The sequence below is a fragment of the Bombina bombina genome, chromosome 1 (genome assembly GCF_027579735.1).
Source record: "Bombina bombina isolate aBomBom1 chromosome 1, aBomBom1.pri, whole genome shotgun sequence".
NCBI lineage: Eukaryota > Metazoa > Chordata > Amphibia > Anura > Bombinatoridae > Bombina > Bombina bombina.
The window spans coordinates 1,451,235,400-1,451,251,265 of NC_069499.1; the positions used below are offsets into that span (position 1 = coordinate 1,451,235,400).

At 37.9% G+C, this 15,866-nt stretch overlaps 1 protein-coding gene across 1 annotated transcript in view; it reads right to left on the reverse strand.

The window, feature by feature from the left end:
* Positions 1 to 6,461: 6,461 nt before the first annotated feature.
* CENPX (centromere protein X) overlaps positions 6,462 to 15,866 on the reverse strand; it is a 60,298-nt gene continuing 50,893 nt past the window's right edge. Inside the window, exons 4-5 of the mRNA XM_053705657.1 lie at positions 12,415 to 12,503; positions 6,462 to 6,877 (exon numbers count right to left, since the gene is read on the reverse strand). Coding sequence (XP_053561632.1) covers positions 6,863 to 6,877; positions 12,415 to 12,503 — 104 coding nt within the window. The 3' untranslated portion in view covers positions 6,462 to 6,862. The remainder of the gene's footprint in view (positions 6,878 to 12,414; positions 12,504 to 15,866) is intronic.

A 15,866-nucleotide genomic window follows, 5' to 3' on the forward strand; every position in this document is an offset into this window, starting at 1 on the left:
AGGGTAGAAAGTGCTCCCTCCACCTTAGGAACTGTCTGCCATAAGTCCCGTGTGGTGGCGTCTATTGGAAACATTTTTCTAAAAACAGGAGGGGGAGAGAACGGCGCACCTGGTCTATCCCATTCCTTAGTAATAATTTCTGTAAACCTTTTAGGTATTGGAAAAACCTCAGTACACACCGGCACTACATAGTATTTATCCAGTCTACACAATTTCTCTGGCACTGCAATTGTATCACAGTCATTCAGAGCAGCTAAAACCTCCCTGAGTAACATGCGGAGGTGTTCAAGCTTAAATTTAAATGTAGAAATATAAGAATCAGGTTGCATCATCTTCCCTGAGTCAGAAACATCACCCACAGAAAGAAGCTCTCCTTCAGCTTCTGCATATTGTGAGGCAGTATCAGACATAGCTCTTAAAGCGTCAGTATGCTCTGTATTTCGTCTAACTCCAGAGCTATCTCTCTTTCCTCTAAATTCAGGTAGTCTGGCTAATACTGCTGACAGTGTATTATCCATGACTGCCTTGTAAAGTAAACGCTATGGGCGCCCTAGATTTACTTGGCGTCATTTGAGCGGGAGTCAAAGGATATGACACGTGGGGAGAGTTAGTCGGCATAACTTCCCCCTCGTCAGATTCCTCTGGTGATACATTTTTTAAAGACATAATATGATCTTTATTGCTTAAAGTGAAATCAGTACATTTGGTACACATTCTAAGAGGGGGTTCCACCATGGCTTTTAAACATAATGAACAAGGATTTTCCTCTATGTCAGACATGTTTGTACAGACTAGCAATGAGACTAGCAAGCTTGGAAAACACTTTAAATCAAGTTAACAAGCAAATATAATAAACGGTACTCTGCCTTTAAGAGAAACAAATTTTGTCAGAATTTGAAAAACAGTGAAAAAAGGCAGTAAATCAAACAAAATTTTTACAGTATGTATAATAAGCTAACAGAGCATTGCACCCACTTGCATATGGATGATTAACCCCTTAGTTCAAAAAACGGTTAAAAAAAAAAATGATATAGACGTTTTTTAACAGTCACACCAAACTGCCACAGCCTTGCTGTGGGCCTACCTTCCCCAACAAACGATTTTGGAAAGCCTAAGAGCCCTTTAGAGATGTCCTATATCATTCAGGGGACTCCTGGAGGAAGCTGGATGTCTCAGTCTATAAAAGTTACTGCGCAAAAAAGCGCTAAATTAGGCCCCTCCCACTCATAGTAACACAGTGGAAAGCCTCAGGAAACTGTTTCTAGGCAAATTTAAGCCAGCCATGTGGAAAAAACTAGGCCCCAATAAAGTTTTATCACCAAAGTATATATAAAAACGTTTAAGCATGCCAGCAAACGTTTTATATTGTAAATATAAAAGAGTATTACCTCAGAAAGTAAGCATGATACCAGTCGCTATTAAATCACTGTATTCAGGCTTACCTTACATAAATTTGGTATCAGCAGCATTTTTCTAGCATTCACATCTTCTAGAAAATAATTTTAACTGCACATACCTCATAGCAGGATAACCTGCACGCCATTCCCCCGCTGAAGTTACCTCTCTCTTCAGTCATGTGTGAGAACAGCAATGGATCTTAGTTACAACCTGCTAAGATCATAGAAATAAGGTGAATACAGAAGTATAGCGCTAATAACTGAAGGAGAACTAGCCACTCTAAAACAGTCACCCCTGGACTGTCACAATTAGAACAAGATAGAAGGAATAGGACGCTAAGAGCTAAGTTCCCACCACACTTAGTCAAATAATAAATAAATACAACAATGTTCAAGTTAATAACTTTACTTCACAATATTAAAATACAATTTATTATAACAATAAAAGTATAAAGTCTGATAGAAGGGACGTCTCCCTTGATAAATGAAAAATAGAGAAACTGGATTACCACCTTAAAAACACGTGAAAAATTGCTTGAAAAAAATTGCTTAAAAAATGTATATATTAGGTGACTGTTGTTTTTTGATTCAGCGAATGTAGGTTACAATGTTAATATCAATCTTAGAGTTTAATCAGTCACAATTTTTGTAGCAAAGTTCCTTATGTTGGCTGATCAAAAAGTGTTACAGTTCATCAGATAGTATCAGCATGAAAAAGTTGTAATTCTGTTGTTAATATGACCCCCTGGGAAGTGGTTAAACGATCATATTAAACACCTTAAAGTCAGGTTTTATTTGTACTCACACTTTCTTATCCAAAATGACTTTGGTAGCGATCTTTAGGCTCACACTTTTGGAGATTTACACAGGTAAGCGATATTTTCCAATGTTTTTGCACTCTTGCTTGTATCGGCTGAACCCGGTCAGCGTTATTGGAGACTGCTTGTTTACTCCGAACTCCTTGTGCGCCAGATAATTCAAGATTCCAAGGGGAGAAATGTTGTCCACAGACCCGCACTTAGCGTGGAACACGCGCGGGCTAGAATGTTAAAACTAGGTACCTAGATTTTAAAAGTAGAATAAAGTCCTTAGCAGGAAACAACATAAAGTCAATCTACGCGTTTCACCCGTTAGGGCTTTTTCAAGATACTGGTTTGTTCCCGGGACAGGATTTAAATATTCATTGAAGTGTGTTCATTGGTTGTGACTCTTTCCAATTAAAGGTGGAATTTGATCAGACTTGCTTTTACTTAAGGTGGTTTATTGTGTTCAATTCCATGGGGTCATTCATTCGTTCAAAAGAAAGCTTATAAATGACAATCAGCATAAACCACTGTGAATTAACAACAAGAAAGATGCGTTCTCAAAACGAAAAATTTGCATCTTTCTTGTTGTTAATTCACAGTGGTTTATGCTGATTGTCATTTATAAGCTTTCTTTTGAACGAATGAATGACCCCATGGAATTGAACACAATAAACCACCTTAAGTAAAAGCAAGCCTGATCAAATTCCACCTTTAATTGGAAAGAGTCACAACCAATGAACACACTTCAATGAATATTTAAATCCTGTCCCGGGAACAAACCAGTATCTTGAATAAGCCCTAACGGGTGAAACGCGTAGATTGACTTTGTGTTGTTTCCTGCTAAGGACTTTATTCTACTTTTAAAATCTAGGTACCTAGTTTTAATATTCTAGCCCGCGCGTGCTCCACGCTACGTGCGGGTCTGTGGACATCATTTCTCCCCTTGTAATCTTGAATTATCTGGCGCACAAGGAGTTCGGAGTAAACAAGCAGTCTCCATTTACGCTGACCGGGTTCAGCCGATACAAGCAAGAGTGCAAAAACATTGGAAGATATCGCTTACCTGTATAAATCTCCAAAAGTGTGAGCCTAAAGATCGTTACCAAAGTCATTTTGGATAAGAAAGTGTGAGTACAAATAAAACCTGACTTTAAGGTGTTTAATATGATCGTTTAACCACTTCCCAGGGGGTCATATTAACAACAGAATTACAACTTTTTCATGCTGATACTATCTGATGAACTGTAACACTTTTTGATCAGCCAACATAAGGAACTTTGTTACAAAAATTGTGACTGATTAAACTCTAAGATTGATATTAACATTGTAACCTACATTCGCTGAATCATAAAACAACACTCGCCTAATATATACATTTTTTTTAAGCAATTTTTTTCAAGCAATTTTCCACGTGTTTTTAAGGTGGTAATCCAGTTTCTCTATTTTTCATTTATCAAGGGAGACGTCCCTTCTATCAGACTTTATACTTTTATTGTTATAATAAATTGTATTTTAATATTGTGAAGTAAAGTTATTAACTTGAACATTGTTGTATTTATTTATTATTTAACTAAGTTTGGTGGGAACTTAGCTCTTAGCGCCCTCCTATTCCTTCTATCAAGATCATAGAAATCACAGGCAGATTCTTCTTTTTTTACTGCCTGGGACAAAATAGTACAACTCCGGTACCATTTAAAAATAACAAACTTTTGATTGAAGCAAGATAACAGCTACATTTCACCACTTTCCTCTTACTACCTCCATGCTTGTTGAGAGTTGCAAGAGAATGACTGGATATGGCAGTTAGGGGAGGAGCTATATAGCAGCTCTGCTGTAGGTGATCCTCTTGCAACTTGCTGTTTGGAAGGAGAATATCCCACAAGTAATGGATGATCCGTGGACTGGATACACCTTACAAGAGAAAACGTCCTATTTTTGAATTCATGTAAACGTTTTGTCACTAAGTAATAAGAGTATTAACATGAGTATTACCCTGTTTTGTAAGCATGATCCCAGTTGCTGTTAAATCACTGCATCAGGCTTACCTCAAATACACAAGGCTCTGTCAGCATTTTCTAGAACTCATTCATCTCTCTAGAAATAAATATACTGAACATACCTCAAAGCAGGTAATCTGCAAACCGTTCCCCCAACTGAAGTTGTCCCATACTCTTCAGTTATGTGTAAGAACAGCAATGGACCTTAGTTACAAACCGCTAAGATCATCAACCTCCAGGCAGAACTCTTCTTCTAATTTCTGCCTGAGATTAAAACAGTACAACGCCGGTACCGTTTAAAAATAACAAACTTTTGATTGAAGGTAAAACTACACTTAGTCACCACATATCTCTTGATACTTCCTATCTTGTCGAGAGCTGCAAGAGAATGACTGGGGGTGGCAGTTAGGGGAGGAGCTATATAGACAGCTCTGCTGTGGGTGTCCTCTTGCAGCTTCCTGTTGGGAAGGAGAATATCCCACAAGTAATGGATGAACCTGTGGACTGGATACACCTTACAAGAGAAATTAGCATATGAACCTCCTAGGTTAAGCTTTGGTGATAAAAGTAAATTGGAAAATTGTATGCTCTATCTGAATCATGAAAGTTTATTTTGGCCTAGACTGTCCCTTTAACTGCTTAGAGAAATACTTCACAAGTCTCCAATCATAACATTTTAGCACTAGTTAAAATGGAATGTATATACATATATATATATACACACACAAAGACAGTAAGTTGGGAAAAATTGATATTGCAGCTGTCAAGTAACTTGAAGGGGTAAATGCAGCTACACAAAATGTCCCTTTACATTTCCTTTGGGCAATCATACTGAATCCTGAACATCTATTAAAGGGACATTAAAAACTAAATAAATGCTAGATATAATGATGCATTCAAAGACAAGGTTAGTCTGAGAATAACATGTAGATGTATTTTTTTCATTAGCTGCTTAAATATTGAGTAAATAAGTGTAAAGTTTTTTAGTGTCTATAAAACAATTGGAGCTGCCATGTTGTACCTTCTCTGCTGTGGCCAATTAGAGACAGTTATAAATAGGTCACTAGAGTGTGCAGCCAATGGCTGTGTGCAATATGTGTTCCGCAGTTCCATTTCTAACAAGAACAGAAAAAAAGTTCACAATTTCAGAATGGAATTACAGGAATGGGGGAAAAAATAAATAATGAAAGTTTATTTAAAGTATTTTCATATAAATAGATATGATTTGTCATTTTATATTACCATCTCAAAGTCTTTAAATGTCCCTTTAACAGCTGTTTTAACCCCTTGGCTGCTGGAGCATGTAGCACTGTATTAAACCACTTTTTGGCACTCAGAGGTTAAAGGAATGACAAAGGCAGGAACTCAAATGTTTAAAGTAGTTTACTATGAGTTAAGACTTTTGTTCATAAGTAAAATGTATAAAGATTTAAATTGTTTTCTACACCTTTTAGCTTTTTCCCCCAACCTCAGGAGAGGATGGGATGGCTACTAGGTAACCTCTGTGTGTTGTTTGGTTTTTTGTCTTTTTGCTAATTTAAAACATTCAATACTAAGACAAAACAACCAGTCAGAGGCTGTATTGGTAAAGCCATAGGAAGCAATGAAGATACTACTCCCAGGGATTGAAGCACTACAGCAGATGCACAGCAGCACTTTTGTTTACCCCTTGGCAATGAGCAGCACATGGGTCACTCTAAGCACATTTTGCAGTGGTTACTTTGACTCAGGCAATACAGCCTTTGTCTGCCAAAAGTAAAAAAAAAATATCCTGAAGCCAGAGGGTCGGATGTGCTGCAGAAATTCAGATAACATTAAAAGAAAAATCCCTGTTGTACATTAGAGGAAAAAAAATACATTGCACAAAATGAGGACAGCTAGATATGATGCTCTAATATGAGTTTCTTCCATGTGCCTTTAATATAGAGAGGTAGTAATGTAATGCCTGGGCCATCTTTAGATAGGTAGTAACTCTCACCCAGTGTATTGCAATACAGTTTACTAAATAGCAAGCCACTTACAATCTATATATATAGTGAGTTTATGTTTACTTACTAAAGAATTGTAACATAGTATAACTTACAGGTTTGAGAAGTAATAAGAATTTAAGTCTCCCTAATGAATGTTGTCTTTAAGACGTATGTTAGAGATGTAATTTAGTTTATGCACTGGAATTGTACAGCTTTACCTGCACATAAAGACTCTGTGACAAACTATCCTTATGTTGGTTTTGGTCGAAATGAACTGAAGGAAAATGTACAGACACTGTAAAATAGTTTATTGGCAGTTTAAGGGTGGTGTCAATAAAGCTAAGACAAACAGGACACAGGCATTAGATCTTGTCTGAAATATTTTCAATATGAGACAAGTAACACATTTTATTAAAGTCTCTGGACCACCACACATCTTAAAAGCTTCCTAATGACTATGCTGGATCAGACACCTTCTGCTTGTTGTGGAGGGTGTGACCATTACTCAGAACATCTTTCCTAATAGAAAGCTCAGAGAAAAGAAAAAAACAGACTTGAATGCATGCAGAGTATTCCCACAATGCTTGGAATGCTGCCACATTTGTTATGAATAAAGATTCTTGTTGTTGAAGGTATGAATGGTCCAGACGGTTTGTCCAAGTCAGATTTTAGCACCTTCTGTAGTCTGCTTCCTAGAAATCCAACAGCTAAAAAGGAAGGGGGGAAAAAAAGTTGTTTTCTTAACCCAGAAGTGATAGCAAATGAAGGCCACCTTGTTAAACTGACTTAGTAATTTTGTTGTCACACAACCATCTGCTAGGAAAAAATATAGAAATATTCAGGATTAATAAATCGCTCCATTGCATTAGAATACTGTGTTTAACCCCCTCTTAAAGTAATTGTGGTTGAGCCAATATTTGCCATGGCTCAGCAGCGAGAGACCATATACACTTTTTAACCCATTTGCAGAAATACATAGTTTTGTGCAATAATAAACTGATACAGGGGTATCCAAACTATGGTAAAAGTGCCCAAGGTGGCACTCCTAAATGTGCTGCCTCTGTGTATCCCTCGCAGTGTTTATTTTCAGTGCACACAATCATTTTTCTTAGGAATTTACACAATAGAGCAGCAATTAAACTTTAATTACCATTGACACTTTTTTAAGATTATCTGCAATTTGGATGAATTTTATTATTTCATTAATGTGACCCTTTAAAGTGGACACTACTATAAAAAATTGTTTCCCCATAATGTGTTCCAAATTACTTGTTGTACCTACTACAGAGCACTTCATGTATAGGAAATTCTTCATTTGTGTTTTTTTTATATTTGAAATAGCTTGTTTTGTTCAATAAAACATGCAGTTCTCAGGACATGCCCATAACAACGGGCTGAGTCTGCAAGTAAAGAAGACTTCCTAATGTTATCTGTTAGGTATTGCAATGCTAATTATTGCTAAGGGGTTGAATGAGCACAACCAGCTATTTCAGATACACAATCTCTCCTTCCTACATCCCACTGGGAGATTACTTGGTGCTACTGTCTCATGTTTACAGACCTTTTCTATAGCGAAAACATTACGCATATTTTCAGTGTAGGTGGGGATGCAACAGGCAAAATCAGCTATTTCAAATAAATAAAACTGAAAACTCAAGCAATTATGTGAATGACTCAGACCAGTATACTAGTTTTAAATGGAGCAGACCAATTTACTTCTATTATCAAATTGATATATTCTGTGTTGGATACCTAGATAGGCATCTGCAGCACTACATGACAGGAAATAGTGCTGTTGCAAATGGGTAACATTCTTGCAAAACTGCTGCCATATAGTGCTCCAGAAATGGGCTGGCTCTTAAGCATTCTCCCTGTTTTTCAACAAAAAATAAAGAGAACAAAGGAAAATGGATAATAGAAGTAAATTAGAAAGTTGTTTAAAATAACATGCTCTAAATAGAATCCTGAAAATAAAAAATGGGGTCTCATTTCCCTTTAATCTATAATGATATACACTACTCATATTTTTACTGTATGAGTACTCTAAAAAAAGAAAATTTATGCTTACCTGATAAATTTGTTTATTTTTCGACACGATGAGTCCACGGATTTCATCCTTACTTGTGGGTTAGCGCCTCCTGGTCAGCAGGAGGAGGCAAAGAGCACCACAGCAGAGCTGTATATATAGCTCCTCCCTTCCCTCCCACTCCAGTCATTCGACTGAAGTTAGGAAGAGAAAGGAAAAGCCAAGGTGCAGAGGTGTCTGAAGTTTAACAAATTAATAACCTGTCTCATAGAACAGGGCGGGCCGTGGACTCATCGTGTCGAAAAAGAAACAAAATTATCAGGTAAGCATAAATTTTCTTTTTCAAGACACGATGAGTCCACGGATTTCATCCTTACTTGTGGGATACAATACCAAAGCTATAGGACACGGATGAAAAGGGAGGGACAAGACAGGGAACTTAAACGGAAGGCACCACTGCTTGAAGAACCTTTCTCCCAAAAACAGCCTCAGCCGAGACAAAGGTATCAAATTTGTAGAATTTAGAAAAAGTGTGAAGAGAAGACCAAGTTGCAGCCTTGCAAATCTGTTCAATAGAAGCATAATTTTTGAATGCCCATGAGGAAGCAACAGCCCTAGTGGAATGAGCCGTAATTCTTTCAGGAGACTGCTGTCCAGCAGTCTCATATGCAAAACGGATAATACTCAGCCAAAAGGAAAGCGAAGTAGCCGTAGCCTTCTGACCCTTACGTTTCCCTGAAAAATTGACAAATAAGGAAGACGATTGACGGAAGTCCTTAGTCGCTTGTAAGTAAAACTTTAAAGCACGGACTACATCCAAATTGTGTAGCAAGCGTTCCTTCGGAGAAGAAGGATTAGGGCACAAAGAAGGAACAACAATCTCCTGATTAATGTTCCTGTCCGAAACAACTTTAGGAAGAAAACCAAGTTTAGTACGCAACACCACCTTATCTGAATGAAAAATAAGATAAGGAGAATTATATTGTAATGGTGAAAGCTCAGATACTCTTTGAGCAGAAGAAATAGCAACCAGAAATAAAACTTTCCAAGATAATAACTTAATATCTATGGAATGCATAGGTTCAAACGGAACCCCTTGAAGAACCTTAAGAACTAAATTCGTACTTCAAGGAGGAGCAATTGGTCTAAACACAGGGCTGATTCTAGTCAAAGCCTGACAAAAAGATTGAACATCTGGAATATCCGCCAGACGCTTGTGCAACAAAATAGATAAAGCAGAGATCTGGCCCTTTGAAGAACTTGCTGATAACCCTTTCTCCAATCCTTCTTGGAGAAAGGCCAAAATCCTAGGAATCACACCAATAAAGATATTTGCGACATATCTTATGGTAAATTTTCCTAGTAACCGGCTTACGTGCCTGAATCAAAGTATCTATGTCCAAATCAGAAAAACCTCGCCTGGATAAAATTAAGCGTTCAATCTCCAAGCAGTCAGCTGCAGAGAAACTAGATTCGGGTGATGGAAGGGACCCTGAATGAGAAGGTCCTTCCTCAATGGAAGCTTCCACGGTGGCAGAGATGACATGTCCACCAGATCGGCATACCAAATCCTGCGAGGCCACGCAGGAGTAATGAGGATCACTGATGCCCTCTCCTGTTTGATTCAAGCAATCACTCGGGGAAGGAGTGCAAACGGGGGGAATATGTATGCAGATAACGCATCGGAAACTGCTGCTATGTCTTTTAACGTGACCGCAGCAGAGATTGGAGAAGTACATGGCGCCGATTGAGCGGGCGTTAAGGGCTGTGACGCTTGGGGAGAAAGCTGCGGCATACTCTGCATCTCATCGGCAGACTCCTGAGAAGCATTAGTTTTGGCAACCTTTTATCAAAGAAAATGTGTTCTCTATATTGTAAGGTCCTCTCAATACATGAGGGACAAAAAGTAACAGGGGGTTCCACATTGGCATTTAAACACATGGCACATGCAACATTCTGGATATCTTCCGAATCCATGATAACCAACAGCAAGGAAAAAATTGGCTCCTTTAAATGATGTAATCAATAATTAATGGTCCAAGAAAAACTATATGTGCACAAAGGGTAATATAAGCACTTGTCAATATGTCCTGAAAAATAACAGGATACTGTGCCTTTAAAAAATAAAGCGTCTAATAATTTTTCTGCATTGAATAGTCAGATATCCAATTTTTATGCAATGTGTCTTAACTAAAATAAATAACACCTCTTCGCCTCAACAGCCCTGCTGAGGCACCTACCTGCCCCCATGGTACACCGACAACTCTAGCAAAAGTCCTGACTGTGTCACAGAACGCTACAGACCGCCTGCTTATCTAACCATGCGGTCTTAGCGGAGCACTTGATATGCGATGAGGATTCCTGAACAGCGGAACTCCGGAGCTGTAAAGACTGCGCGGCTTCTCTGACTCAAGCGAGCCAAAGTTAAACCCGCCCTTCGTGGGCGTCCTCAAAACCATCCGACTAAGATTAAAATAAAAAAATACCTAATCGTCGTCCTACACCAAAACGTAGCCCATAAAAAAACATCCCTGTACCGGAACCTCTCCGGTCAAATATAGCCCCAGCGTCTTGCTCACAGCACCTGTAACTGGGGACTGACAGGAGAACCCTCTTACTTCAAAGAGCCCATGTTCCCCAAGTCCCGGTATGAATGCTGTAACAACGTAGGTTATCATGTCCATGCAAAACCATACGTTCTGTTCAATAGGGGTGCCCTTCCCAGAGAGCCCATGTTCCCCACATATAATCAATAAGTGCATAGTCGATTCTGAGATAATATATGGCCCAGAAAATAAAGACTGCACTTACCTCGCTGCTCTTCGACAGCATGACAGTTCCCACAGGATCCAGAGGTCTTCTCCCTCTAATAGCTCTGTGGACACAGATAGGGCCTTAGTTAATATCTGCTAAGACCATCATCAAAAGAGCAGCACTCAGTATGGGAGGCACAGTGAGAGTTTTGTCCCACCAGTTCCCATTGCTTTAAAGCCACCTGTAGCTCTATTCTAGAGGCTGATAAGGATAATAAAATAGCACTCACTGGTACCATTTTAAAAATAACAAACTCTTGATTGAAGAATCTAAACTAACACCTCACTTTACCTCTTCCTATCACTAACACAGGCAAATAGAATGACTGGAGTGGGAGGGAAGGGAGGAGCTATATATACAACTTTGCTGTGGTGCTCTTTGCCTCCTCCTGCTGACCAGGAGGCGCTATCCCACAAGTAAGGATGAAATCCGTGGACTCGTGTCTTGAAAAAGAAAATATTTGAGGACTGTAATAAACTGTTATTTTTGTACCCCAGTAATTTATTCATTATTAACATTATTTATTGTTTGATTGTATTACACATAGGTTAACTCAGGTTTTTCTATCCTATTATTATTTTATGTGACACCAGTATATGTATAATTGTACCTTTAGCCCCTGGGCGCTCCTAATTCTTTTCTTTGTATATTCAGCTGTTTTTGCCTAAAGTAGGGGATATTTTAGGTTTTTTAGGAGTTTGGTACCACGCTCTGTGCATACTCTCTTGCTATCTGTCAGTTAACATTTTTAATATTAGCTCATTTTAGCTTAATATTGGCTAAAGTATTGGGTGGGTGGTCAGTAAAATCAGCCGGGTGGGGCGCCTGCTAAAAAGTTCCTGGGGAGAAAATGGTATATGACAGACTATTTAAACATTTTTAAAACCGTTAACGAGCCATTACAGTGATACTATTACATGCTTTAGTTTGTCAGAGCACGTACTTATATCACTAGAGGTGCTGCAAAGCAGCAAAAGGGTTTAAACATAGTTAAAAATGGCTGCTGACCCAATCAGTCACATATTACTTCCGATTGGTTTTTTAACCCCTTAATGACCACAATGTACCCTGTATGTCACTAGTCATTAAGGGGTTAATGGCCTTTTAAATTAATGCTTTAATTTTTAGTTTGAAACAGGAAGTTAGTTTGTGCACAACAGATTTATGAGATTGTAGCTCAGTGGGTGATAAGGACAACTCCCACAATTGTATTGGTAGACAGCAACAGCTTGTGCATAAACGAAAGTTTCTTTGGCACCAAAAAAAAAGATACAGATATTAAACTAAAACATTTTAATATGACCTCTTAGATACAAGGAAAAAATCCTTTAATGTGACTAATATGTTTTGAACAGTGACTAAGGATTTTGTTTAACAACAGATATAATAGTGCAAGAATCTTACCAACTGAGGTAGTGTTTTCTCAACGTGTTCTATATCTACAACTTGAACATCCTCTATCTGTGCTTGACGCGATGCCCGGGCTGCTGCCTCTAGGAGAGAAACAACAAGTGAGATTCTATAAGGCGCCTTACAGTATTTTCACCTATGGATGTGCATTTGTGTGGTTCTAGACAAATTCAAAAAACACAATTTGTATTTTTTTAATTTGCCTAGAATTGATGCTTTGCAAAGGAGAAGGGAGGGTGCAGCCTTTGTGGATTTCAGACTTCTGAAGCATTTTACCACATCCAGTAATCAAGAGACCAACTAATACACCAGTCTATTATTGGACTTTGAGTACTAATTGTAGTTTATTTATTGGGTTACTTACTTACCTATAGAGATTTATTATCTTTTTGAGAGTCCATTATCCATTTTCGACCAAATATTGTTTAGAATAGTCGAGTTTTAGTTTTTTGTGTATATATATTTTTAATATAAATTTCTACTGTACATTCTGATATTGAGCGCCCCCTAGTGACCATGTAAAAAGTGTCTTTTATTCTTTTCTTTTCATTTGTGTGGTTCATTGTGTAGAAGCAATGGGTGAAGAGATCCAGTTGTGTAAAGTGCCTAGTGCAGCTGCCGGCAGCCATATTCAGCATTGGTAGTACAATAAATAACACAAATGCACATGCCTATTATCACCATCTCAGGGAATGTTTTAAAGCCAGTTTTTTTCTTTACTTTGGGAACTGTGCAGCATAATATTCTTTATGTGGAGGGACACTTACTTTACTATATGGGGGTCAGTTAAATAAGGTGTTGATTTCTATTCCTGCCAGTGAGTTTTTGAGAACCATGTCCTAGCCAGCTTTGATTGACAATATGGCGCAGCCAATGACCTGCTTAAAGGGACAGTCAACACCCAAAATACACTTTATTGTATTAGTTTCCATTCGATTAGTCTATACATCGTTATTCACAGGAGTAGTCCACACGGAATAGCTACTTTTTTTGTAAAAGTTTAGTGCCATTTTGGAAAAAAAACATGGATCCCAAACTCCTCCTACATCTATGTCACTTTGATCCTGATTTTCCCCGCAAATCGCCTGAGTGTCGGCCACGACTCCTCCTTGTTCACAGTCAATTGCGCATGCGCAGTTTGTTCAAATTGTCGCTCTGTCTTTTTATGCACAGAACTATGGAAAGGTTCCCATTGTATGACACAAAGCGAAGAGAATGCGCATGCGTTAAGCTAAAAGCTCGGCCTCCTGATGTCATCAACTTTGCCAGGCACGAGAGCATTTAAAAAAAAAAAAAAAGCAAAAGAAGCTGTGGAGAAGAAGACGATGAGAGGAGTTTGGGATCCATGTTTTTTTCAAAACGGCACTAAACTTTTACAAAAAAGCTATTCCGTGTGGACTACTCCTGTGAATAACGATGTATAGACTAATCGGGTGGCAACTATTACAATAAAGTAAGTATATTTTGGGTGTTGACTGTCCCTTTAAGTTTCCTTACAAGCAAAAATAAATTCAAACAAAACTCTACATAAAAATTGCATTGCACTATAACTCAATAATGTAAATTAACAGGGAGGGTATAAAATTTATAATCTTATACATAAGTTTGCATGTAATATGTACTATCTTCTATCTAGTACTGTAAACTATTGCCCTCTGGTGGTAAAAAAACATAAATCTGTAGAGTGAGAAATAGATGAAACTGGCGGAATAAACCCTCATGATACTGCATTTAAAACAAACCTGCAGCAATGTATCTTGTTTATTTCCTTATTGCTGGCTATGCCAAGCTAACCAACAAAAATGTGTCAAAAAGTGACTGTCAGCTATGGAAGGTTTGACAATGTTCTAGCCCTTTAACAACTAAGCACTTTGTAAGAATCACAGATGGGTCAATTTGTACAATATATTTAAAACGCAAAGAAAACCAAGTAAAATCTTTTAATCACAGCATAATCATATTCTCATTAAATTATGCCTTTTTACAAAGTAATCAGAATAAAAAAAAAAATCATAAACATACTTTTGGAGGTAAATATATAGATCTGGTATATTAAACAACTGAATAGTCTACTTCAAGACAATATAAAAAGGAAAATATACATTTTTTATTTAATCATGATAGTCATAAAAACAATAATCTTATACTCTCAGAGACCTACATTTATGTCTAACTTTATTATAATTATTTAAAAAAAAAAAAAACATGCATATTCCTCAAAGAGAAAAAAGGATATTAGCCTTTTAAAAATAAAAACTTCTCTCTGTATGTATTTAGTAAAGCTGCACCTAGGTGGTAAATCGCCATAGAACAGGCTATACAATGGTATTGAGCCAGTTGTTCGTTCCTGTGAGTGCACTTCTCTCTGTATGTATTTAGTAAAGCTACACCTAGGTGGTAAATCGCCATAGAACAGGCTATACAATGGTATTGAGCCAGTTGTTCGTTCCTGTGAGTGCACTTCTCTCTGTATGTATTTAGTAAAGCTACACCTAGGTGGTAAATCGCCATAGAACAGGCTATACAATGGTATTGAGCCAGTTGTTCGTTCCTGTGAGTGCACTTCTCTCTGTATGTATTTAGTAAAGCTACACCTAGGTGGTAAATCGCCATAGAACAGGCTATACAATGGTATTGAGCCAGTTGTTCGTTCCTGTGAGTGCACTTCTCTCTGTATGTATTTAGTAAAGCTACACCTAGGTGGTAAATCGCCATAGAACAGGCTATACAATGGTATTGAGCCAGTTGTTCGTTCCTGTGAGTGCACTTCTCTCTGTATTTAGCCTTTTAAAAATAATGCTATACAACCTCAGATTTGCAGGCTCAGTAGTGATAAAATAACAAACTCTAACAAATGAGAGCATGTATTTTTTCAGTATAATGACTATATAAAAATACATGCAGTGAACAAGTGCGGCAGTCCCGCATGAAACGCGTCTGCTGTTGCTGCCTTTAGTCATATCTTTTTCTATGATGACTTTGTTACTGTTGCTTTTTGTTTTTATAGCGCACCGATAAATTTGAATTATTTTTTTAAGCATCCTGGCCTTCGACTTTATGTTTTGGGACTGCCAGTGAGCCGGAACCTTTCTTCTTGTTCGCATCATGATATTTTATCACTACCGACCCTGCAAATCTGTGTTTATTTTAACACCCACAAATGGGGTTAAACACACAGTTTCAGAAATACTCAGGAGACACAGAAAACTGTTGGCCCCAAGCACAAACTGCAGCTGACACAATCAGCCACACAAGTTGCATGGCTCAGCAGCAGTTTCTGCTTGGAACCAGCAGCTCCTAATTGGCACTGTACCTATGTGTTTAACATTTTTGCACGGGTGTAACACATAGTTGCAGGTTTGATAGTAATAAAATGACAGCATGTATTTTTTTTTCACTATAATGGACCTTTCATCCAATAAATGTGTGTGACTACTTCAGGCTCA